Source organism: Physeter macrocephalus, chromosome 13 (assembly GCF_002837175.3).
Source record: "Physeter macrocephalus isolate SW-GA chromosome 13, ASM283717v5, whole genome shotgun sequence".
NCBI lineage: Eukaryota > Metazoa > Chordata > Mammalia > Artiodactyla > Physeteridae > Physeter > Physeter macrocephalus.
Genome location: NC_041226.1, coordinates 34,052,228 through 34,079,609, shown reverse-complemented (window position 1 = coordinate 34,079,609; position 27,382 = coordinate 34,052,228). Strand labels below are relative to the sequence as shown.

The 27,382-nt window shown below is 36.4% G+C and overlaps 2 protein-coding genes across 2 annotated transcripts in view; one reads left to right on the top strand and one right to left on the bottom strand.

Moving 5' to 3' along the window:
* Nucleotides 1-27,382, top strand: part of DIAPH3 (diaphanous related formin 3) — a 565,759-nt gene that overhangs the window by 64,108 nt on the left and 474,269 nt on the right. Inside the window, exon 4 of the mRNA XM_055089317.1 lies at nucleotides 15,441-15,545. Within this exon, the coding sequence (XP_054945292.1) occupies nucleotides 15,441-15,545 (105 nt within the window). The remainder of the gene's footprint in view (nucleotides 1-15,440; nucleotides 15,546-27,382) is intronic.
* LOC102990137 (ADP-ribosylation factor-like protein 6-interacting protein 1) lies at nucleotides 23,835-25,186 on the bottom strand. The gene is given in 2 exon segments (XM_055089316.1): nucleotides 23,835-25,024; nucleotides 25,027-25,186. Coding segments are annotated over 2 exon segments (609 nt in total). The 3' UTR covers nucleotides 23,835-24,575.

The window sequence follows — 27,382 nt, the reverse complement described above, 5'->3', positions numbered from 1 at the left end:
GTGAACATGGGCATGAAGGTATCCTTTCAAGTAGGTGTTTTTGCTTTCTTCGAATAAATACCCAGAAGTGGAATTGTTGGATCATATGATAGTTCTATTTTTAATTTTTTGAGGAACCTCCGTACTATTTTCCATAGTGGTTATAACAATTTACACTCCACCAGCAATGCATAAGGGTTCTTTTTTTTCACATCCTCCCTAGCACTTGATTTTTTTTTTTTTTTTTTTTTTTTTTTTGTGGTACGTGGGCCTCTCACTGTTGTGGCCTCTCCCATTGCGGAGCACAGGCTCCGGACGCGCAGGCTCAGCGGCCATGGCTCATGGGCCCAGCCGCTCTGCGGCACGTGGGATCTTCCCGGATCGGGGCACGAACCCGTGTCCCCTGCATCGGCAGGCGGATTCTCAACCACTGCGCCACCAGGGAAGCCCTTGATATATATTTTTTGAAAACAGCCATTCTGACTGTGTGAGGTGATATAATCATTGTGGTTCTGATTTGCATTTCCCTGATGATTAATGACGTTGAGTCCCTTTTCATGTACCTGTTGGCCATGTGTTTAACCTTTTTGGAAAAATGTTTATTTAGTTCTTCTCATTTTTAATCAGATTTTGTTTCTTTGCTTTTGAGTTATATGTGTTCCTTATGTATTTTGCATATTAACTTCTTACCAGATATGTGGTTTGCAAATATTTTCTCCCATTTCATAAGTTGCCTTTTAATTTTGTTGATGTTTTCTTTTGACGTGCAGAAGCTGTTTAATTTGATGAAATCCTTCACGTTTATTTTTGTTTTTGTTGCTTGTGCTTTTGGTGTCATGTTCAAAAAAACTCATTGCCAAAACCAACATGAAGGAGCTTTTCCTCTATGTTTTCTTCTAGGAGTTTTAGAGTTTCAGGTCTTAAATTTAAGTCTATAATCCATTTTGAGTTAATTTTTGTGAGTGATATAAGGTGGAGTCCAGTTTCTTTCTTTTTTTTTTTTTGCATGTGATTATCCAGTTTTTCCTCTTTTATTGAGGAGACTATCTCTCCCCATTGAGTATTGTTGGCTCCCATTTCAAATATTAGTTGACCATATATGCATGGATTTATTTCTGGACTCTTGATTCTGTTCTGTTCTTTGTGTTTGTTTTCATACCAGTACCATAACGTTTTGATTACTATAGCTTTGTAATATAGTTTGAAATTGAGACGTGTGATGTTTCCAGCTTTGTTCTTTTTCAAGATTGCTTTGGTTATTCATGGTTTTTGGTGGTTCCATACACATTGTAGGACTGTTTCTATAAAAATGCCATTGGAATCTTGATAGGGATTGCATTGACTATATAGATGGCTTTGAGTAGGATGAACATTTTAACAATACTAATTCTTCCAACCCAAGAACACAGAACATTTTTCCATTTATTTGTGTCTTTTGCAGCTTTTTTCATCAGTGACTTACAGAGTTCAGTGTACAGATCTTTCACCCCTCAGAGCTGCTTGTGTATAAGTCCCTTGTGTAATTTATCCTTTATTTATTATTTTGATATGTCTCTCTGCTAGATTAAATCCATGCAGCATCATCCAACTGGTTTATCATCCCAAATAACTGCCTGTTGAACTAGGTGCATCTTTCTAACTTTTAAGATTTCTAAGACTTTACATTTCTTTTCACCTTCAATACTGTGTTTAGGTGGAAATTAGCTTTAATTGCCAGTTTGCTAAATAACACAAAAATGTTAAAATAATGAATAAGAAGAGAGATTTCATTCATTCATATCTTTTTTTGTTTTCTCACTTTCACTATCTGTTGAGAGAACGAAAGCTGCAAGAAAGGTCATCTATCAAGATGTGATCATCAACAGGCATTAAATAAATGCCAATGATGACAGAATTACTCTGACAAAAATTTTTTAAATTCTGGACTTCCTGTCATCATTTGTAAGCATGGAAGAAATGGTCTAATTAAGTTGCATGAAGTACTTAAGTATGAATAGTAATGATCTAATCTTTTCTTGGGAAGATGTTTACTAGGCTCTATTGTAATGTAGGAGGGAGCACATTTATAAAATGCCATCAGCATTATCTCTTAAGCATGTGTTTGAAGTGTTTATTGGCATTAAGAGCTTGGATGACCTACTATTTAATACATATTTTAGCTTTTAGTGTGGGGAAACATAGTATAGATAATACTAAAGGCATTCAAAAGTTAATTTTGAAACAATTTTCAGTATGTACTATCAAGTTGAATCTATTTTTGTTCAGTGGTGTTTTTAAATAGGGTATGTGAGGTATACAGAAAAGGATAGAACATATATTATTAATTGAAATACTTTGTGTACTCCTTTCAATCACATTCTTCTTTAATTCCCAAAGGTGAACAATACCCTGAATCTGTTGGTTTTATTCCTATATGTTAAAAAAAAAAAGTTTTCTGTGTCTTAATGATAAATGTACAGGAAAAAAACTTTTTTTCTGAACTACTTGCTGGTAAGTTGCTGACTCAATGCCTCATAATCCCTTAATATTTTAGTATTAGTCTACAAAAAAGGACATCCTCCAACTTAACCACAGTATAACCACCACCATCAGGAGGCTAACACTGATCAATTTCTGTCAACTAATCCTCAGACTCTTAAGTTTTACCAGTAGTACCAGCAGTGCTCTTTATAGCAAAAGAATCCTGTTCAGAACTGTGTGTTGTATTCAGTTGTCATGTTTTAAAATCTCCTCAGTCTAGAAGAGGTCCTTAATCTTGTATCTTATGAATTTGACACTTGAAGATTCCACCTGATTAATTTGTAGAATGTCACTGAGTTTGCATTGGTATAATAAGGCTTTTTAAGTTTTGAAAGTCTGTTGGATGTAAACAGGTTACCTAATACTTTAAACAATTTTTTTTTCTTTGATCATAAGTGAGGTTGAACATTTCTTCACACACTTATTGGCCCTTTGGTTTACTCTTCTGTGAATTTCTTGTTCATATCTTTTGCCAGTTTTTTCCATTGAGGTTTTTTTCTTTTTCCTATTGATTTGTAGAATTCATCACATATCCTTAACGCTCGTGTCAGTTTATATGAGTTCTAAGTATCTTGTCCCAGTCTGAGTCTTGTCTTTTTACTGCCTTTTGGGGGTGGTAGGATGGATGAAAGTACAGAAATGTAAAAATCAATGTGGCCAGATTTATAAATCTTTTTATGGTTTCTGCTTTTGGTATTGTTAACCAGAATTTCAGAAATAGAGACCTGATTGAATAAACAGGTGTTTATTTAGGGTTTGTTAGGATTGCAGCCCAGGAGATAAAGATTCAAGGACCATTTGAATTGTGTTCCTTTGGACCACAAAATGGGGGAGGGTTATAAAGGCAAAAAAACTGCAAGGTTATTTACATAAGTTGTCTGTCAAGAATTAGGACTGGAGTTAGAAAGAAGTAAGGGTGCTTGTTAATCAGGGATTGGCTGGGGTCTGAACTGATTACATAGCTGTGAAGGGGGACGGACTTTGAAACTGCTATGGAGTCCAAGCTGCTAACTTGCTCCTTGCGTGACAGGCCAATAAATGGAGAGACTGAGGCGCTGGGGCAAAGAATAGTGACTTTATTCAGAAAGCCAGCAGACCTAGAAGATGGTGGACTAGGGTCCCAAAGAACCATCTTACCTGAGTTAGAATTCAGGCTTCTATACTAAAAAAGGTGGAGGTGTGGCTGGTTGTTGCAAACTTCTTGGTGAAGGAATCCCTTGTTCTTGCAGCTGTCCACTTAAATCTGATCACAATGTTCCTGTAAATGTTCAACAAGACAAATGTTATTTCTGTTTCAGAACTTTTTATCTCTATAGGAATGAAAGTTTTATACCTTAAAGGTCAAGCCTGGGAGGCAGACCCTTAAGAATGGGCTATCATGTGTATTTCAGGCTATAGGCAACTTCTTTTACAAAGGTGCAGAGTCAGCATGACTAACTAAGCAAGGCAACAGAGCACAAAGGTTAGAGCTAAAGGAATAGATACAATATGGAGTCAGGTTTGTTCTTCTCTGTTAGAAAACTACAAGGGTGCAGCTAGCAGATACTAGGAGATATTGTTTTGAAATGGCTGGTCCTGTTCTTGAGTTTGATACAGTTCAGAGAAAATTCAAGTTCTTAGAGATGCAGGAATGTGTCTGAAACCACATCAACAATGGTCTGGCTCCATTTTGGTTGCCTGAGCCATAGTTGCTCCATTTTGATTTTTAAACGGTCTTAAATATGTCATAAGTGTATTATTTAAGAAATCCTTCTCTATCCTGACATCATAGATCTGTTCTTCTACATTCCTAACATTATTAGAATTATGATATCTTTATGTCTGACGTGAGAGATTGGGTCCAATACTTTTCCTACATGGATAACTAGTTTTTCTAGCAGAATTTATTGAATAGCCATTCTTGTCCATCATTTGTAATATCTCCACTGTTATACATCAAGGTATTGCTCATATGTAGGTTTGTTTCTGAGGTTTGATTTTGTACATTGGTCTGTTTGTCTAACTCTGCATTTATATCCATTGTCTTAATTAATATAACTGTATAATAAGCCTTCATATCTAGGACCCCCTTCCCTTCTTCAAAATTGTCCTGGCTCTTCTTGGCCCCTTTGTGATTTTATATTAATTTTACAATCAATTAGTTAAGTTTTATTATAAGCCCTGTTGGGATAGCAATAAATTTATTGATTCAGACAGGATAAATGCCTTTGTGATATTAAATTTTTCTGTGAACATTGGATATCTTATATCTATCTATTTATTTATTTAGATTTTCTCTGTTCTTGAACTGTAAAGTTTATAATTTTCTCCCTAGAGGTCATGTACATATTTTATGAGCTTTATTCATTTATAAAATGTAACTAGTATTTCAAAAAAATTAACATTTTTACTAAGATTATTGTGTGTTGCTTTTGGTATTCAGTAATCTTATTGAATTCTCAGTTTTTATTATTTGTAGAGTTCCTCATATTTTTCTATGTATGTAATCAGAATATCTGTGACTAACTTTTGTATCTTTTCCTATTCTTATTCCTTTCTTTTTCCTTTCATTGCACTGAGTAGAAAACCCCAGAAAAGAGTTAAATTTTTTTTTTTCCTGTTCCTGAAGTATTTGGTAAAGGCCTTTTTTTCATTTTACATTTCAGTTATTTGAATTAAGTTGGCTAGCCCTTCACTAGACTCGCCTTCCAATGAGTTAGACGTGTAGTTCTGCTAATTTTTATCTTTTAAACTGAGTATATCCTCCATTACTGATTAAATGAGTGACTATGTGTGATACATTTCTGTTTTATTTATTATGTCATTAGATCAGTTTCCTAATCTTTTCATAAGAACTGTATTTTATTGGACTATGAACATTTAACTATTCATCTTTGTTCCCTTCGTGTCTTCACAGTGCATACTTCATGTATTGTTGAATGAGTTAGTCTGTTTCTTCTGCTTTGGTGAATACCATGTCTAAGCAAGAAAAGATATAAATTAGTACACATAGAGTTAAATACTGAGATGTCTTTGTGTTCTTAGCTTTGTAGTCAACTCAGATATCTTTGAAACTAAGGTCCAGAGGAAGAAAGAAGAGCTCAAGTGAACTGATAAAATTGAATTTGATACTTTTTGGTACAGTTGGTGGGAGGAGGGTTCTTATTGCTATCTTTATTCCACATTGCCACTCTTTGGGTACACACTAAAGATAATTTTTCTTTTTTCTTTTTTAATCTTTTTTTTCCGCTTTCATTGTTAAAGATTTATGCATAGTTATTTCTTCAGTCAGGCAAATGAACACCTATTGTGTTGGATGTGTAAGTGATGTCTTTAGGGTCACCAGGAGTCTGAATGAAACACCAAGGAAAATGAAGGAAACACAAAGGAAAGCTCGTTTGTGTTAGTTCTTTAAGTGCTAATTGACTGCTATAGATTCCTACTAGAAGTTTGCTTATTTCAAGTATTAGAATTTTTTACAAATCTACTTTTCTGTATCATGGCTGTTACTAGCAGTTTGTTTATTTCAAGTATTAGCATTTTTTACAAATCTACTTTTCCGTATCATGGGTGTTTTTTATTTCTTATAAACTATAAAAGTATATTTTGGGTTGACCAGATAAAACGAGAGAGGTTCTATGGTAATGCTTTGTTCTGATCTATTAGTTGTCACCCATCTCCCTCTCCTTCAGGTAGAAATTTCAGGAAAGGTTGTTTAAAAGCAATCCAAATAATAATCCAAATGGGGGAGGAGGAGGAAGAGAGGGTAGAAGTGTAAGGCTATTGTCAACTTGATTCATGGATTGTGTTTGTCAGGGGGATAATGTCAGTGCCTCATTGTTTCTTCTAGATCCAGATAAATGAGAAAATAAATGATTTAGGAGCCTTAGATTTTGCCTGGTGGGAGTTCGTGGAACCAGTCAAATGGTTAGAAAGGAGAGTTTTAAAAGGATAAAGGTTATGTTAATGTTTAAGCTTGCTCTTTCACTAATTAGCAAGTGTGCAGGTACAGCCTTTCCAAACGATGAAGGCTTTTTTTTAGTCTTATTTTCTTCTCTAGAAAAGTCAGACTTTGTGCTTTGTGAAATAACCATTTTATCCTTTATGTAATTTATGAAGAAATGGCCATTTGTTTAGAAAAGTTGAAAAGCAAATAAGTGAATGAAACCGTTTTTATAAGTAGCAGTGTTCTTTTGTGCTGGATTACGTAACAGTTGCCTGTGATTGTAGGTGCTTATGCATAAGCTTGAACAGTTTCAGCCAGATTATATTCCAAGGTAGAGTTGTGCAGCATGCTGCATATTCATCTCATTTCTTGTCTATTCTGCTAAAATTTATAGCATGTGAGAAAAAAAGTGATATTTAAGTTTCTTCTGTGTTTGTTTATTCCCTGAAACTGGCATTAGGTTAAATTGTAATTTGGTTTCAAATTGAAATAGTTTGCACTCTTTCTATAAGCTCCAGTTAGAATATTTGGTTGAATAACAACGTTTATGAGTTTGTTGTCAGTCTCTGGGTAAATGCTATTTTATGGCTGCTGTCCTGTTAATGAGCTAGCTATCTGATTTCCTGTTAATTTTAATTGGGATTGAGTAAGGACATTGTGGATAGAACAGTGAATCCAACCCCACTATTGGTGAAACCAAAAAATCTGACCTCTTTATAATCACAGTTATGTAAAAAAATGAAAGGATTATGTAAAGGTTATAAAACCTTATATAAAGGTTAATATAAGAACGTAGTAAAAATGATGGACAAAGAAAGATAAGCTGTTTTATAGCTTTAGCATATTTATGGGCATCTTCAATATAAAGTAGTAATAAAGTTAATTCCAAGTTCCAGGGTTTTGGTTGTATTTATCTTTTACAGGTTTTCTAATTTTACTTAAGCCTAATCTAAGAATACAATATATTAAATTACAGAACTACATGAGATTCAGTTAATGTGCACTATTTGGGAGTATATAATTACCTGGAATGAGATCATGAAATCTTTGATGTTTTTATTTGGCACTAAACCACTCATGGTTGTAAGAACATTCCTCAGTAGGGATAAACATCAGCAAGACCTTTTGACATTGTGTGATATGGAAGATGAATTCCAATGTGGTGAAAGGACAGAATTATACTTTTAGAAGAAGTATGGGTAAAATTGCTCTTGTAGGATGTTGAGCTCTGAGGTCTCAGGAGAAGTAATTAGGGGATCATTGTGGACCTCTTAAAACATATAACCAATTTGTGGCTGTAGTGAAAAAAAACATTAGCAAAACTGCTACCAAGAACAATTATTTTGGCTTTAACCCATGAAACAATGCATTGAACACTACTGAAATCAGATGATAGCTGTTGACTTAATAAGAATGTTTGGTTTTGCTATTGCTGTGCTTCCAATTTTTACCTTTTAATATTATGCTTATTGATCCTTATGAATGTTTTGATCCATTATTGTACTGTTTTTCCAGGATCCATTTTACAACTCTAGTCCTGCTTCTGCCTGTCTGTAGTGTTTTTCCTCGCTGGGTAAATTTCCTCACACCTGACCATCTTCAATTTGCTGCTTGTATATTCACTTAATTCTCCAAATAAGTCAATCATTTTGAATTTAGTCTGACTCTCCATGGCGTTAACTATCCCACTCAACCTGATGTATGTAAATTTAATGAACATGCTGTCTTGTAAAATCCACATCCATGAATGAAAATAGTCTAATGTTTGTAATTCAGTTGAAAAAATGTCCACTCTCTGTTTGCCATTCTCTGCTTGATTACTCCTTGGTGCTCACTAGTTGCATGTATGTGCATGAGTATTAAGATTACATCTTTTTTTCTCTCTCAGTTTTGCCAGAGAAGAAGTGGAAGGTATTTATTTTGTGTTGGTATTTTATCAGCCTAGGATGGAGTCAAGGTGTCTAAAGATAGTAGCAAACTTGGATTTTCCTGGTTTGTGGGAACTTCTGGCCCCATCTGACACATAGGAAAAATCCTTTGGAGCATCTTAAAAGCTGCTGGCTTGACTACATGTCACTGACCTGGTTTCCAGGTCAGGGCCACAGCTACCCATTTGGTGTCCTTGTGCAAGTTAGAAAAATGTGTACACCTTCTTTCCCCTGAGAGGACATAGCACCACACAAAGTCACACAGCCTGGTGAGTGAAGTCTTGGTAGGATCTCAGCGCTCCTCACCTCTCAAGCAGGTGCTGCTTTGCACAGCTCAACCACACATTGAAGGTTCCAGGTCACAGAGGTTGTGTGTGGTTCTGCTAGTGCTCCCTGAAGACATGATGGGTTTTAGCTTGGCCAGTTTTACCTGTGCCAGTAGCACTGCCTGGAGACCCTGCCTCTGGAGCTGGACTTTGTTTCCATTACTGTTCAAGGCTGGGTGGGGCTGTGACTATTATCTCTGGCTCCAGCTCCATTTCCCAGAAAATTACCTGCATTTCATGTTTGTCCCAAAATAGGATTAGAAAATTCTATTTGGGAAGTTTTATTATATCTCATTTGACAAATATCTAAAAAGTATATGCAATGTAAAAGAGACAGCAAGTGTAGAAAAAAGTTCTTTTAAAAATTACCTGTGGGGCTTCCCTGGTGGCGCAGTGGTTGAGAATCCGCCTGCCGATGCAGGGGACATGGGTTCGTGCCCCGGTCCGGGAAGATCCCACATGCTGCGGAGCGGCTGGGCCCGTGAGCCATGGCTACTGAGCCTGTGCGTCCGGAGCCTGTGCTCTGCAACGGGAGAGGCCACAACAGTGAGAGGCCCGCATACCACACACACACACACACACACACACACACACACACACACAATTATCTGTGAAGGAGGAAAAAGAAAGGCATATACAAAGGAGAGCTAGGGTTGAGGGAAGGCTTTTTTCTTGTAATTTTTAATCCATTAAGGATTAACATGTTTATATACTGAGACCCAACCAACTGAGAAGAATTTAGTGAAACGGGATTAAAACAGGGTAATTGATGTGCAGTGCCCTTTTAGGAGGTGAGAGGAAAGAGGATCCAGAGCATAAATGAATGGGATTATCTTTGGATAGAGGCAAGAGTTGGCATAGAAAAATTAGTGTGCAAATAAATTGGTAATAGAGGAAACAGGAAATGGAATTATAGGTTCCTTTTCATGGAGGAAATTAAAATTTGCTGACTGAAAATGGTAGGTAGAAGCAATGGTTTCATAGCTCCTGGAGAATGGCAAGTTTGAAATGAGTACTCTAGGGAATGTGAGGGGAGACTACTAGGATTTCCCATCAATGTTGTAGGAAGTCATGGACCATAAGAGCCTAATTGGGAGAAAATGGAGGGGGTCACGACCCTGGAGGTTTTATTGAGGTCAAAAAATAGTTGGCTTGGGAGTGGGAGAAGTGAAAAGATAGAAGATTTGAGGTCAGAGAAAAGGATCTTGGAGATTATGATGACACTAGAGGTGGAACAGTCTTTAGCTAATGAAAAGGCCCAGGTGTGGTCATGAAGACCGTGGCTGAGGAAAGTGGAAATGAAGATTGCTGGTTGTGGGTGTGAAGGCATGGGCTGGCAGAGGAGTCAACACAAGGTGTTGGCTGTGGAGCATGTCAGATGGTATTAGCCCCAGAGGAAGTGGGATTTTAGATAATGGAGATAAATAATATGGAAATAAGAATGGAGAGACAAATCTAAACTACAGGACTGTGGCCAACTTACAGGATTTCCCTAAGTTTCAGTTCTCTCATCAATAAGGAGAGGATAGTACATACCTCAAAGGGTTATTATGGAGTATTAAATAAATTGTGCTTATAAGTGTTTTAGCACAGTGCCTGGCTCAGACTTATCCGTTATTTAAGATTATAGAAATACCAGGTCCTTGTGAAAAGGTGTAGCAAGTGTTGCTGGGAGAATGAGTGAGAAGGATGGTTCAGAGAGCAGATTTGGAATGAAAATGGGAAGACATGTGAGCAACTTGAACTTTGTGTTTTGGAAAATTCCGAAGGATGCCTGACCGTTAGGTTTTGAATGGACTTCTGTTACCTGTGTCTTAACTCTTCCTCTCGGTAGCCTCAGATTTGTCTTGATAGTGGTTTCTCTACTTCCTTCCCTTCCATCAAGTTTGTGTGTATTTATTGTGGCCAATGCACTACAAAGTTTTATTTAGTGGACGTTTAAAAAACTACTGTATTTTTAAAGAATGTAGGATGTTCCATTTTTCTTGTTCTTTTCAAATTATTTTTTAAAGCAGAATTTTTATGAATATTTTAATTTAGTTTTTAAAAAACTTTATTTTGAAATAATCTTAGACTTACAGAAGAGTTGCAAAAATAGTACAGAGAATTCTTTTATATCCTTCACCCAACTTCCTCTAATGCCAGCATCTTATATAACTTTAGTGCAGTTATTAATACTAAGAAATTAATGTTGGTACAGTAGTTACCAAACCAGACTTTATTCAGATTTTAGCAGTTTTCCCACTCATGTGCTTTTCCTGTTCTAGGTTACAGCCCAGCATCACATCTTACGTTTGGTTTTCCATGTCTCTTTCATCTCCTGATCAGTGGTACTTCCTCATCTCTCATGACCTTGACACTTTCCAAGAATCCTGCTTATTTTTTAGCATGCCCCTTAATTTTTTTTTCTTCAGTATTTCTTCCCTGTATTTCTGAAATCTGCCCCTAGTGCCAGTCACACTCACATAGTGAAGTAGCACAGTGATTCAATTTAAGTATAGTTTTTAATTAGAAAGTAATTAACTAGAGGAAAATTACTTTTTGATGCTGCAACTCCCAGTTTCCCCAGGCAAAAAACTGTTTAAGCATGTATATGAAGGTAGTGCTATAAGTGAGTTAATTCATAATGTATGTTGCTAAGGTATTAATAGAACTTTCACAACAAAACCAATAATTACTCTTCAGATTGACAGACACTAAAGTTTTGATTGATGACTACTCAAAATATATTTTTAAATGAGCTATATTCAGTTAAATAGCCAACTGATAAGGTTTTTCCATTTAAAGAAACAGATATTTATCTCATATCTACTGAAATATTAGCCTCATTCAAATCATTCCTCAGGCCTTGTACAATTATGTGTTCTATGTATTTCCTGTTTATTATTTTATTTATTATAGATATTTATTGAGTTACATATATATCAATATATAGATATATATTGAAGTAAGCTGTTTTTCAGGGCTGTTATAAAATCTGTAGCTACAGTATCATTTTGTATCTATACAGTGTACTACATATCCTGACCTATGTTTGAATGGAAGAATTGGTTAACACACAGCGGTTTATATTGCTTGTGTAGGCCATAAATGTGGGTTTCTGTATTTTTCAGTTCTGCTTAGAAAGAAGGCTTATTATAATATAATGTAAGTTATTTTCAAATAGTGTAGTGGACACTGTTGGTGCCCCTCCAAGACCCCCTTCACCAGGCTGGTTGCGGGCGTACCCAGGTGTGAGTGTTGGCTCCTGGTGGTTCACAGCTGCCCTCTTAATCCAGAGATTTGGCCTCAGGGAACTGGGGTCCTGCAGCTAATGGCTGACTGACTTGGGTGGTGTCAAGGCTGGCCTCTCCCTCCAGGTACTGTCTACTGCTGTGCACTTAAGGCTGAAGCGAGAATCCAGCTGAGGCCACATTTTCGAATGTCCCTGTCTCAGTCCCCTTTTCCTGAGAGCATCCCCCTCATTAATCACCTGCACCTGCATCCCTGTCCCAGGTCTGCCTCTAGGAAACATGACCTAAGACAATGGAAATGCGATATGATCATACTAACCAGCTGTGAACTCACTAATGTGAAAACTGATGACTTGCTCACAAGAGACCCTTTACAGTTATCTGGAAACTGCCCTAGACTGGGTGTCTGGGCTCCAGTTCTCAAGCTTCTAACAACCAGATAGCTCTGAAAAGTCATTTCATTTCTATGAGCCTGTATTTTCTGTTGTGTAATACATACATGGAGTTTAGACTATGTGATATTCAAAATCTCATGCTGAAGGTTTTGCCTTAAGGCAGGGGCTTATTAAATAGAGTTGCTTGCCTCCCGCATTGCCTCCCACCTCCAGGTTCTTGGATAGCTTTGGAAGATGTTCAGCTTAACTTGAATTGGAACTGTAACATAAAATATGGATGTGCATTTTCTAGGAAGAAGCTTCCAATACATTTCACTAGGACTCTGTGACCCTCAGAGGTTCAGTGCCAGTGTCCTGTAGAGTTTTCTTCTTTTTAAGCCCTTTTCTCTACTGATAAAGATTCAAAATCCATTCTAAAAATCCTGTACCCTATTCCATAGATACATACATTTTTTTTTCTTTCCATCACTCCCTTATTTCTCTTTTTCCATTTGTAAAGGGCAGAACTTTTCTTACTCTTTTGAGTTTCATTTCTTCCTGGATGTAAAGAGAAGGACCATCTGTTGGATGAAGTTACCTACCTAGTGAGTGATCCTGGAAGGTTTGTGTGATTATGTAGTTGATTCCAAACTTCTCTGTAGTATCATTTCTTCTTTGTTTCCTCTTGTTTTTAAGCACGCACTGTCATCAAACTTTTGTTATGGAGTTGAGTGTCATATTTAGACAAGAGAGGTGGGATAAGCCAGAGGAAAGAAGTTGGGAGAACTCTGGGTTTCTTCCTTAATTCCAAACATACAACTTTTGTGTATAAGCTCATGTCATCTTGAAGATGCCTTTCCAGAAAGAAAGTAGTAGCCTTTTCTTTCTTATAACTCTCCACCTTAAAATTTTATTTTGATTTCAGCCACAGCTAATGGGTTTTCTGTTTTTTAGTTTTCTATATCTATTAAGTATTTTAATTTGCTGGTTAAAGAGGCTGGGTCACATTTGGCCATTAGACAGAAAATAAAAAATACAGTGAATAATTTAAAACAGATGTTCTCTGTGCTCTTAGGTGCCCCTCACACACACCTTTTATAACAATTGCTCCTTAACTTCCTCATTACTTTTTCTTAGTTAAATTCTTTATAGATTATATAAGCTGTCTCCACTCATAATTTTAAAAAAATCAACATATAATGCCTTACTGTACTATATAATAAAACAGTATGTATTTCAGTGTAAACAGTTGGCCATCGACTACTCAAGAAGACACAATAAAGTCACATTCTGGAGTCTTTGCCTCATGCTACTGTCAGTACAACAGCTACGATGTAGGTTGATATAGGTGTGCTGTTCTGTTGATTCAGATACCACAAGCAGCATTGTCCTGGGATACCTAAATTTCAGAAATGGAACACAAATGATGGTAAAGCTTAAAACAAAAACAGTGTAACCATAATTTACAGAGTAGTTGGATTCTTGGAAAATTTAATGTATATTAAGTTACATAATATATAAAGTATTAAATATGTAACAATTTACATATTAATTCTGTTGTACATCTAATTTCGTTGAATTAGAGTCTAGGCGTAGATAATTATGATTTTCCCTCTCTCGTTCTCTCCGTGTATCTCTCTGTGGGATGCAGGACAGTTTCTTATTGTGTAGGATTAGCTCATGTGTTGCAGAATGTCTAGCACACCTTTCCCCTGTAAATGCTGGTAGCATCACCTCAGTCACCATGACAACCAAAATGCCCTGAGACATTTCCAGAATGCTTCCTAAGTGGTGTTAAGGTGTATTGAAAATCACTGGCTTAAGAGAAAAAAAAAACAAACAAAATAAACCATTATTCACATAATAGGATATTTCTAACAGAATAGCCAAGAGTGACATTACTAATTGCTACCTTTTATTGGAGTGTCAAATGGGACAACTTCTAATATCTTAAATTTTGTATCAAGGTGAAATGAAGGGAATTTTGACTTTTAATTGCTTCAAAGTTATGGTAGCCAAAAACTGAGTCAGCTAAAGGCATAAACTACAGTGTCTGAATTGTAGGACGCTTATAAAACTTAGAAGAAATTTAACTTTCTGGGCTCCCTAGGTGATCCAAAGTCCTGATTTTTATGGGCACGTTTCTGAGTGTATATGTAGTTTATATACATTAAGATGTCCTACATTGCACACAGATGACCCAAGGCTAAGATCAGGAGGAAATCCATTTGAGCTGCCCTCTCCTTCAGCCATTTCTGTCTTACCTCAACCTCCCTTCCTTTGTCAACTGAGCTGATAGATTCTGGTCGCAATTCATATCTTTACGTGGGTATTCTTGACTTGCATTTTTTAGTCAGAATTAGGCCTGTAGCAAGATCTAGCTTACCTAAACCTTTCTTTTGATTGGTGCTGTTGAGAAATGTTAGGTTTTTAGGTGGTACTTCTTTTTATGAGTGCCACTTTTATGTGCTTTAGAACATGCAATAAATTAATTATTGAATATTTTTGATAGGGGTGGAGAAGAGACAGTTAAAACTGTAGGATGCTTCACCTTTTGCTAGGATCAGTATTAGGTATTTGGTATGTGCTTGTAGCTTACCAGAATCTGGAAAGGGATTGGCTTATTTACCTTTTAATTCTTATGATATATGGAGCAGCGCTTTCAGAATGGTGCAAGATGGCTTCAGGTACAGCTGTTGTAAAAATATGTTTATATTTTAAAATATATTTATCTATATAAATTATAAATATTATATATTACATATAATATTTATAAATTATATAGATAAATACATCTATATGTAATATATATATTTCACAATTATATATAAAGTGTGAATCCTAATAAGCTTATGGAAGGCAGAAATCTTCAACTGTCTAATTATCTATAGTGATGTGAATGTAATTTTACTAGCCTGCTGTGAATTTAAAAAGTTTTTCTGGTAAGTGTTTTACCTGCTAAAATGATCTAGAATACTCTGTTCTCTGTATCTCCAGGTCCTTTCTCTTTTTTCTCCTGGCAGAGCTACATGTAAATCATTCCAAAACAGTTAATGCTGCTTTAGTCACAAATTATTGATTTTCTGTTCATTGTGTATGTAGAATTGTTGCTCTACTTAGATTCTAAAACGAGGCTTTTAAATTGTGTTTTCCAGGAAGATATGAATTTAAATGAAGATAAAAAGGCACCATTGCGGGAAAAGGACTTCAGTATCAAAAAAGAAATGGTGATGCAGTACATTAATACTGCTTCCAAGACAGTAAGTAAAACTGTCAAGTTGAGAGCTTCTGCTGAAGCATGTTGTGGTATGGAAAACAATACATTTGCCTAATGAAGTGCCTAAGTTTGCGGGCAACCGTAATCATAGAGATTTTGTATGTATAATTAAAGGTACAAGTATTATAATAAGTTTGTTTAATTTGAAAGTATTTCTCACCTTATAACTTTTAAACTGCTTTTGCTTTTTGGCCACTCACAGTTAAGAAGCACTGTGGTTGCTTGGTCCACTCACTCTGGGACACCCCTCCTTGTTAGTGAATTAAGATGGGTATTGATTTCTAATGTCACTTATAAACTGGGATAATACTTGTATTGTAGAAAAGTGAGACTGATTTTACTCTAACTACCTAGATCAGGATACATAATAGTGGCGTAGAGGCATATCTTTAATGTGAGTTTCCCTGTGGATAAAATTAGGCTTGTAACAAATTATAAATGTAGACACTGAAAGGAGCATTAAGAATCCACGTGGCTGCCACTTTTCTAGGGAAACATGAAATATGTGGGTGGAAGTAATAACTAAATGTCTGAGAAACATGACTGGCACACAGAATCAATTATATTTATTTCATGGAACAACAAATGAGCTTTGTTGTCATAAAAAAATTGCGACTAAGTGGATTGGAGGAAAAATATAAAATGGAAGCTAATGAAGAAGCAAGGCTCGGTAGAAAGACAGTAGAAAATGCTTTTGGCTGAATATAAAATAGAATTGGATTGGAGAAAAATAACTAAACACACTGTAGTTTTCACTGGATACTTTAACCCAAGGCCAGCTTATAAGAATATAAGTTATTTATACTTTAACTCCATTTATCTACTAGACCAGTCAGTGATTCTGAGGTATTTCTTTTGGAAGAAAGACTCAAGTGATGTTTAATTTTTAAACATGTCTCATTTTTTGGCCGCCTGATGTTCAGATTTAGAATTCACTGAGTACTGTGCTTTTCCCAGTTCTTTCTATGGGCTCTGTATCTTGCCATTGAGATGTGAATTGCTTTTGTCCCTTGATGATACTTGGCCATCACAAATTAACAGTGGGGATTTAGGAGTCAGAGCTCTGTGTTTTGGATTGACTATTTATCCTCTGTTTGATCTTGGATGTCTTATTTTATCTTTCTGATCCTCAATCCCCTCGTCCATAAGATGGGGCTAGTACCTACACCATAGACTTGTTGTTAGAATTAAATTGTTTATTCTGTGATTAGCACGTAACAGATTTTTAACTGGTTGCTGCCTCTTGTGGTAGCAGTGGTTGTAGTAGCAATTGTTTGTTTTTTATTTTTCTTTGTGATTTACTGTTGAAATTCTTACTGTTGAAATCATTACACCACAATTAAAAATATAAGTAAATGTACCTCAGTAAAAATACAAATTTCTTATTAGTGAGTCTACATTTCTAAGACATTCATTTGTTCACTCAACACATTTATTAAGTGTCTGTATGTCAGGCACTTAATAAAAGTGTCTGTATTTAAGGCCCTGGCAATTGAGCACCAAGATAGTGTGTCATTGTATCCTATGGAGCAATGAGACACACATGACAGAAACACACAAACACATGTAATGGGAGGTGAAATGTGATGTGGGGAAAAAAATGCAGGGGGAGTGGAGATGGTGTACCTGTTTTATGTAGAGTCATCAGGGCAGAGTCTCCTGTTAGGGAATTTTAAATCCAACAAGCATGAATCCACTTAGTATAATTACAAGAGATAATACATTAGTTAGAACTGGTATAGAAAACCCTAGCATAATAGTGCAGTTTAATTCTGGAATTTCAGATAAACTGACTTTTTAATAGAATAAACCATTTTGAACTTCTTCACAGTGGATCTGTTTCAGCTTACATTCACTGATTTTAAAGTTTAATACTCTAATTATTTTGGACTTGGGCTGGAATTTATTTACCAGAATTAAGTAATTAGATTATCAGGATTGAAATAGATTAGTTATCTAAAGTATGATTAAAGCATTTAATTGGTGTGTGGAGAGTCATGGCTTTTCCTAGGAGGGTTCTGAATAATTCAGCAAATGGTTAACATTGTAGAAAGTTCAAGCTGACCAGTCATCTGTTTTTGCTCTAGAAGTAAAAACACATTTTATTAACTCTAGGATATGGACTTTGTTATACCAGTACATTTAGGTTAATGAGTACTGAAAAAGTTTCTCTGAGAAAAACAAAGTTCATAGATAGGTTGTTCTAGAGAGGATGTGGGGACTTTGTCAGATGTTAACATTTTAGTCTTAGAATTTGCTTTGAGATTCTCTTTTGTGGGTAAGCATTAATATTATTTTTTGGAAAATAGTATTGGTGCCTATAGTTGATTTCTTGAAAACGCTTTTGAAATGTTAACACTCAAAATAGCCCTAAAATAGATCAGCTTGGTTTTAAAATAGGAAAAAACAAAAAAACAATAAAAACCATCGATCAAACTAGGTTGTTTCCAAGATCTTAGTAGGTGGTTTCAGTTTAGGTGGCCAAATAGTAAGACTGAATTTCTTCAGTTAGGAAAGATTATTAAAATTTACTAAGCAAATATCATATTTGAGGCTAAAAATGCCAGATTCACGTGTTTCTAAGTTCCTAGGGCATGGGTATGTGATCCAGGTTTGGCCAGTACAGTCTGATGGCCAGGTCTGGTGGGGGCTTCCGAGAAAGGTTTCTCTCCCTCATAAAAGGGTCCAGAGCAGGAAAGCTGCCTTTCCCTACTACTTGTCGTGACTGTGAGGGGGTGTGGGGTGCTTGACGCCTGATGTCATGGAGCTGCTGCTCTGGCCCAGTGCAGTCCTGCCTCCAAACTCTTCCATTATGTGAGGTGATGCCAGTTCTTATTGAAGCTGCTTTAAGCTGGGATTTTGCTTTGCTGCTGTAAACATCCTGGTAGACCATCCAGTTACACTTTGGCCTATGTGGGCTATCTCTTTAATTCACTCTGGAAATTTCTCTTTCCATCCAAAGGAGTATCTTAAAAGATCCTCCCCTCACCCAGTATACTCAGAGCATAGATGGGGAGGCACTACAAGGCCAGGTGCCCATCCCTTGGTAAATGACTTGTGCTTAGCAACAAGTTTATTGGAGAAAACTTCTTTCAAAAAAGAACGATACAGATTTTACCTATGTACGATTACTTGCTGGAGGGTAAGACTATTCTGCAATTAGTGGTAAGGACCTTATAAGTAGGATGTGACATGATAGTCCAAATGGAAGAGAACCCTCAGTTCCTGAACAAGGTAGGATGAAGAAAATTCTAGAACAGGAGAGGATCTCTTAAACCACAGTTGCCAAATAATTTTCCTATTTTCTAAATGGAAGTGAGCTAGAATTTAAAGTACAAATCTACCATATAAATGTATTTAATTATGCTTAACCCAACTGTGAGTATAATTCTCTTTTATTATGTGTGGTTCAATTATTTTTAATCCTTTTTTTCCTTAAACATTTTTTAAAGCCCCCTTCAGATATTAAGTGATGATTTTTGTAGTTAAGATTCTTGTGCTTTGAGTGGAACCAACCAGGCTTGGGAGATATATCCTAATAGAGTTGCTGGCTTCACCAAGTTTTCCTTTTCTTATTTCTTTTTTGTTTAGGTGTATAATACCCTTTATCTGTGACATCAATGTATATGTTGTGTTTATTTTCTGGGTGTTTTTTGTCTGGGTAATATGGAAATCTCCCATGACGGGTTAACAGAAAACCATGGATTAATTTATATGCAACTAAAGAATGTTAAAGAGGATAGCTGTAGAAAGTAGGATTTAGATCAACGAGTTGCCTACACCCCCCTACTCCGACCCCAACCCGTTGCAAAGGATTAGTAAAAATAAAATCTCTTTTCTATTTGTTGAGAAGAAAGAATTTGCTGTTCCACTTTTAGGGTTTTTCAGGGTGATGTGTGGCAATTCAAAACTAGAGACAACTTAGAGAGGCCAAAACGTATATCCCAGAAAGTGAAATGAGGAAGAGGAGAATCAGCCAGGCGTGTTTGAGCGATAGGACAGGAGAACCAGAAAGATGTCTGGTCCTCTGTGGGGAGGTGGAGTTTCAGAGGGGGAGAGAGAGAGAGACATTTAAAGAGTTTTGAGGGATATTTTGTTTTATGCTGTGTAGTATAACACCTTTATGATGTCTTTTAAGAACGATTATGTCTCAAATAACCATTCATCTTCTTTTTCTTTTTTCCTAATTTATTTTTATATGTTGAGATGACGACACTGTCCAGGCAGTTTACTTCTATACAGACTACAGCCACTACAACTACGACCTATCAGCACATGGTCTTTTTTGGCTGTACCATTAGGTGTGGATATAATACTTTAAAAATCTCTCTTCAAATTGTATACTTCTAGTTCCTGAGGATTGCACTAGGTTGGAATCTAAAGTTCTTACAGGCTCCTTGACATCCCCCGCCACCCCCCAATATGTCATTGGAAACTGTATCCCAGCTGCAAGTAACAAGCTCATTTTAGGTGGGCTGACATGAAATTAAAAAGGCCTAATCTCACATTTCTAAGGTGCATAATTATAACATCTATCCTTTATTCCCTATTTGTATTTAGTTTTTTCCTTTTTGATTTCTTTTTCCAGGGAATGAAGCAGAAATCCTCTTTTATAAGTGCTCCTGGAAGTTTACTAGCTTCCTTTGACTTTGTTTCTAATTTTTTCCTTTCCTAGTCAATCTAGACTGCGGTCAAGTGACTTCAAGGGCTCCTCCGAGGCATTTGTTAGAAAAGTTTGGATGGCGTTTAGCTTTACTCCTTGAATCCTGTCTTAAGTATTTCTGTAGTTCTTGCTTAGTCTTCTTTAATAAAAAATAAAGTTAAATAACAAGTATTATAGAACATAATTTTAAAAGGCAAATAGAAAGATTGTAACGAAAGTTTCTCATGATGAAATGACTGAGTGTAAATTGAGTTCATAAGCACAGGATTATAGACTTTCACGTATGTGTATGTATATAGATGTGTATATGTAGTGTTCAAAAGTATTTTGAAAGGTATTATCACTTGTTCTAGCTCAGTAGGTCATGGTGTTCTCAAACATGGAGGACAGAGTTTTCTGCAGCATCAGCCTTCTAGGCATATTTTGATCAGAAGAGACTGTGTTTTGAGAAAATATTAGTTGTGTGTTCATTTGTATGTATGAACGCTTTCTCCAAGTAGAAAATCTAGACTTGATTGAGGGTGTTTTCATAACTTTCAGTGTGTATTTTATTTTTTAGATTTCAGTTTCATATGTAAATTTTGGAAACATTGTCAGATACAGGTAAATCAAGTTGTTGTTGTCCTTGTTTTATTTCCTCTATTTTTTGTCATTGCTGTTATTTAAAAAGCTTATATTTTAACCACTAGAAACTTAGATGAACCATAAATAGTTACACATTCTTGGTAAAATAAATACGGGTTATTTTTTGGCTTACATTTCAGGTTAGGGATTTGATCAAAGCATCCCTGCCACATAAAAGCTTGGTAAAAGTGGCTGGAACTCAGTATTAGACACTTAACCTGTTTATCATCAGTACCCTTAGCAATACTTTGCCTGTTTGTCTCCAGGTCTTGCTTGCTGATTAGGAGAAAATTTCAGAGCCTCAGGGCAATGAAGCAACTTCTTCTTAAGAGTATTTCCTAATCTGTCTGGCATTTTCATTTCCATTTGTGCCTATATAGGACAGGTTTTATTTATGTACAATTAATATTATCTTCTAACAGCTCAGATTCATCCAGCTTTCTTACAAGTTGTTCTGAGCAGCACCAGTGGTGTATAGTGTTCTCTGCTGTTACTGCATTGTGTTTTTGTTTAGGCAGGAGATGAATATGAAGAAAGCAGTCATCTTTTCTTTTTTTTTTATAGGATGAAATTATATTAGATTCAAACTAGAATTGTGTATTTTTGGTCTGTTAAAAATCTTATGGCTCTTTAAGACATCTTTTCTTTCATTACAGCACTTTTTAAAACACCAGATATAGAAACATTGTTACTTACTAGTAGAATTTACTAGAATTTTAGAGCCTGACAGGGCCAATGGTGCTTATACCAGTTGTGGCATTAGAGGTCATCTGAGGTTGTTTTCATCTTGGTTATTGAGCTGTTTCTTGATCTAAGTTATTTTTCTATGTTCATGCTTACTTTTTAGACTTTAATGAATATGATTAAGCTTATGTCTGATAACTGCAAAAGTAGTGAAAACTTTGAAAGTGCCAGAAAGAAGAGGCATGTGATTATAATGGAGATGAAAGTGAAGAGCAAATATCCATATGGAATGAACCTTTTGAAAGAAGGAACAGTTCTGAAGGAATAAGTGAAAAATTGAGAAAAATGCTATGTATTATGTACAATTGTTTTTCCGTGAATGAAGGGAAAAGGTATGTCAATGGAAATAATCAATAAATCATCTATAATGGGAATAGAAAAGAGCTTTATTTGAGCCAAACTGAAGACTATAGCTTGGGAGACAGCCTCTCAGATAACTCTGAGGAACTGCTCTGGAGAAGCATGGTTTTCAGCACAGTTTTATGTCTTGTCAGAACAAAGAACATCAAACAAGTCAGGGATACATTCCTTCAGGGTTTCAAAAAAATACCCAAAACACAGATCAGCATGTACACAGTATGGCCTTGGCATCTGGGAAGGGAGTCTTATCATTTAAGGAGTATCAGCATTGGCCTCCCAGGAAGGGAGGCATTTAATCTTTATTTTTAACATGGACATTCTTTACTCCTGGTCAGTGCACACTTTTCTTTAATGATTAAAGCAGATGTACAATGTATGTTTGATAGGCCACAAACAGGCTGTTTTAGTCAGCATAAAACACAAATTAACAAATGTATAAACCAGAATAATGTCCCCATACCTCAATATGTGAAAATTTCTTCTATTAGGTAATTGAAGAAATAGGAAAAAAAGTTGCCAGGAACAGTGGCACTCAACCTTGATATCCATTAGAATCATCTGGGGAGCTTTAAAAATCTTGATACCTGGGTCCTGTCATTTACAATTAAGTCAGGTGGGCCCCAGGCATCAGTATTTAGTAATGTTCTCTCGGCGTTTCTAGGGTACAGTCAAGGATGAGAACTACTGGGCTGGACAAGATGAGAGTCTTTTAGTGTAACGTTAATTCAGCCAAAGACTAGAAGTTAATAGGATTGAAAGGCTGAACATGGTGAACATTACTCATAAAACTGTTATCAAGCCATTGTGGGTTCCACGCTAGTTTGCACGTGCATAACGTCAAAATGAACGTTCAAAGGGCACAGTGTAGCTATGAAGAAATTCTCTGACACTTGGCCTCGTGTAAAAATCATCAAAGGGGGAAGGGTTATCTACTGTAACAGATGGAAGAACTTGGTCTTTTTTGGAAAAGGATGCCCAGTAGAACAGGTATGAACAAGGAGGAGAAGAGTGTGTCTGGTTCTAAAGCTTCAATGGTGGCAGTAAACTTAAACCCCTCTTTATTTTGGTTTGTACTTGAGAGACATCCTTTCAGTTCTTACTTATTCCTAAAGAGAATAAATTCTATACGTACTTTAAACATCCATAATGGGTTAATCATATTGATGTACAAAAGGCATTCATTCCTAATTTCATGCTTCCCTGATTTTTTTTTTTTTGGGGGGATTCCAGCTTTTAAGTTTTTCCTCTTTTACACAAAACAAAGTAGAAGAAATAATACAGGATTAAAACTGCAAAAGTAGTTAATTGGTAGAACACACATACACACAAAAATCTAGGAAGACAAGCTTATTTACAATGAGGAAGCACATGTGAATTACGGTAGTTTGTATATGAAACATTAAAAAAGAAAGGTCAAACATATGCTACATGGGTGCCACTGTTTACAGCAATATTGAAGGGGAGAAAACAACACTTATTTAGGAACAGATATACCACAAGGTCCAGGTTTTACAGCATCAGTGCAATAAATTCACAAAACTATATTACAGCTAGTTAATCAGTTTAAGAATTGTTCCGAAATATGTCACATTTCCAGCCCTCAGAGGTTCATTCCTACAGATTTCAACTACTCCATCTATGGGGACCAAAAGCAGCCAGTGTTACCATAAAATGAGAATCTTGAGGCTTATCTTTAAAGGCTTATTCTGGTCTTGAAAAACTAGTAGGATTTTCTACTGAAATGAATCTTGACTAAACACAGGATAAGTTTTGTTCTTTATTGGCTGGTCTTGGAGTGAAGGTCATAGACATGACTCTTAACCTATTATGTACTTTAGTTTCAGTTAGCTGAAAATATAAAATTAAAAGTATGCTAAAAATCCTAAATACCATTTTGCGTAAGCCTGCTACTAAAAAGCCCTTAAGGATGTACTAACTTCAAGTTTAAGTGCACGGGAACAAGAGTTCTAAGCCTGTCAGATTCCCCATTTGGGAGGAAGGATCAATGTTTCCAACAAATTGCTAAATTCTGCACAAGGGAGAAGCCAACACATACTAGGCCATGGAATTACTTTCATTTTATTCCATGAGGATTCTTCTCCCACAGTATCAAAACAGAATGAGGAATGAATCTTAACTGGTCTCTTCATCAGATGTGGTAAACTTGGTTTCTATATTCACGAAGCCAGACAGTTGTTTAAGCAGACTGTGGAAGGAGACAGTAGAACCAGCTTCCTGTAGTCACAGACCACTATCTTGTATCCAGCTAAAGCAAAGATCAACTTGAACAGTTATCCCAAGCCACTGTTAACTGTACTAAAGGATCAAGTTCACCACTATATTATTTTAAAAGTAAGAGTTCACTTAACCCTGGGTGAGAAAAACCAAGACAAGTGGTAATGATGAATGAGTTGTCCATATAAGGCCAGCTGATGACAACACACCCATGAAGACCCTGGGCATAAAGCCTTACTTGGCAAGTCAGAATTTCTACTAACTAAGGGCAGAATGAGGGACAGCAAAGGGCTACATCTGTAACATTTTAGTATCCAGACAGCATAACAGACACTGTCCCCAAGGACAATGTATACACCATTAATCACACTGAATAAAGCAGATGTATTATTCATTTTTCTTTTCTTTTTGTTTGAGAAGCTTGTTTATCTCTCTTTTGGCCATTCCAATGTACTTCGAAATGATTCCGTGTTGGTTTAGTCCAGGAAGCAAGAGTAAGAAAGTCACTATCAGGTAGGTGAGAAGGAGGTTGTGGACTTGCTGTCCCACCCAAGCAACCGCAGCAAGAGAAATGATCATGGTCATGAAGTACACTTTAGGCTTTTCTTCCTTTAGCGTAAAGAGGCGTTTCCACCAGCCCACAGCTCTGCGTCGAGTTTTTACTAGATTGCTGCAAATTTCATGGAATCTCTGCTGTTGCTCAGTGGTCCATTTATTGGAGCCAAAAATTCTAGGCGCTAGAATGAGAACAAGGTAGTCGGCCAAGCACAAAAACATAACAAAACAGGAAACACCTGACAGGACGGATGGATCTAGATAGTAGATAGTCAGAAAACCAAAGAAACCACACCCATGATGACAGGTGGCAACCAGGCTCTTTCCCATTGGAGGACTTTATCTGCCATCAGCATCACTTCTCCCCATCCTTGCAGCTGCTCTTCCAGACTTGCAGTCTCTGCAACCAGCAGGTTGGTGCTGCGATTATCTCCTTCCGCCATGTTCCCGAGGTGCCCCCTCAGCGAGCGCAAGACGCCCCCAAAACCCGGCCTTCCTCAGAGGCACTCACGACAACCCTCTTCCCCGATTTACTACCATTTCCTAACTGGTACAATATAATGGCTTCTCCCCACCCTCAAGAAAATAAGTGTGGTTGGTATAGCTTCTTACCCTCAATGTAAAAATTATTTCAAATTCTTTTACTGTCAGAAGTTTTCCAGGGTGGTTTACATAGACTGGGAACCCTGCCCTTGGGATTGTTTGAGGTATGAAAATAAAATTGTCCGAAAGAAAATTCAGATAGTCTTAGGTTTTGTCTACTCCTTGTATATTATTACTGTTACGCTAGATTTTTTTCTTTCTTTTCTTTTTCTTTGGTAGCCTTTGGGAAAGCTGTATTGCATTGTTTTGGTGAGTTAAAAATCATCTTCTGGCTTTTCTTTTGTTTGTTTGTTAAGGATGGCTTTGTTATACTCTTTCATTTAGTAGAGATTTTTGTAGTTACTGAGGTGGTTTTTTATTTACATTAGGTCTGGAATTATCTTAGAGCATCTCTACATTTTGCAAATGACGTGTGCAACAGCCCCCAGTTAGTAGCTAGGACTAGAAACCAGGGTTTCTGATTTTTTTAACTTTTGATTTATAAAATAAAACACAGTTATAGAAAACACCAACAAATAAATATGTGGCTTAATAATTTATCATAAGAACACCACCCAGATCAATAAAAAGAACCTTGTCAGCCAACTTAGAAAGCCCTCCATCTACCCTGTCTCAAATCTTGCTTTTTTTCCTAAATCACTACCTTGACTTTTATAGGAACTACTTCCTTGACTTTCTTTAATTTTATCTCCCAAAATTATACCACCAGACACCATAGTTTACTGTTGCTTTTTTTTTTTTTTTTTTTTTTGTGTTACGCGGGCCTCTCACTGTTGTGGCCTCTCCCGTTGCGGAGCACAGGCTCCGGACGCGCAGGCTCAGCGGCCATGGCTCACGGGCCCAGCCGCTCCGCGGCATGTGTGATCCTCCCAAACCGGGGCGCGAACCCGTGTCCCCTGCATCGGCAGGCGGATTCTCAACCACTGCGCCACCAGGGAAGCCCTGTTGCTTATATTGTAAAATTGGAATATCTTTAACTTTTTTTAATCTTTAGGTTCCCTTTATTTTATCTAAGGCAGTCTGTATTTTGCCGATTGCATACTCGTGGTAAAGTTAACATGTTTCTCTTTCCTTTGCATTTCCTGCAAAGAGGCAGCTAGATCCAGAGGCTTGATCAGACTCAGGTTTGATCCCTTTGGTAAGACCGTAGGAGGTATGTTCTGTATTAGGGAGTACTTCATGTCCAGTTTATCATTAAAATTCTGTACTTTTATTTTCATTTATTAGTTGGAATATATTTATAAAGAGACATTTTCTCACAAATACTGATTACCTTATGATATAGGAAATTTAGGATAAATGCTTGATTCTTTTATTTGCCAGTTTTCAAGATATTGAATTGGTCCCTATCATCCTCTAAAGGTGATATATTATTTTTAATATTATTATTCTTAGTGAAGCTTAAATTGTCCCATCTTCAACCAGTGGTACCTTGTACAGTTGGCTTCTAGTCATTTTGGTTGGCATGGCCCTGTTATTTTACACTGTTTCATTTCTATCTGGTAAGGTAAGATTACACAGACTCCCCTCTTTTCCCACACTAGACCTGGAATCTGTCATTTCTTTTAGTGGGAAATGATATTTCAAGAACAATCTGGGCGTCAAGGATACTTATTGCTAGTGGGTTAATCACTGTTTGTAGGCCTTTTCAGTGGAGAGAGAGCAAAGGAAAAAAGTATGTGTATGTATTTGTGTATGTATTTAAAATTTTTTTCTTTCGCATGTGCTGCCCACATCTCCAGCTGTTGTTTTTCCTTGTTGTACTATATCTACATGGAGAATATAGCCATTACATTTTATACTACTTTAGCATTTACTAACTGTATTTAACCCCTGTTTAGTCTTTAATTCTGTGAGTAACTATTTTAATTCTCACAACCAGTCCTTTTGTTAATATTTCTCTTAGTCATTTCGTTTGTCTGAAGTTTGTTCTTTAGTAGATTTGTCTGAAGAGGTCATGGAAACAGTATTCCCTGAGTTTTTCATGTTGATAACAGTATTTGCCCTTTATTGCTTAGTCAGTTTTACTGGATATA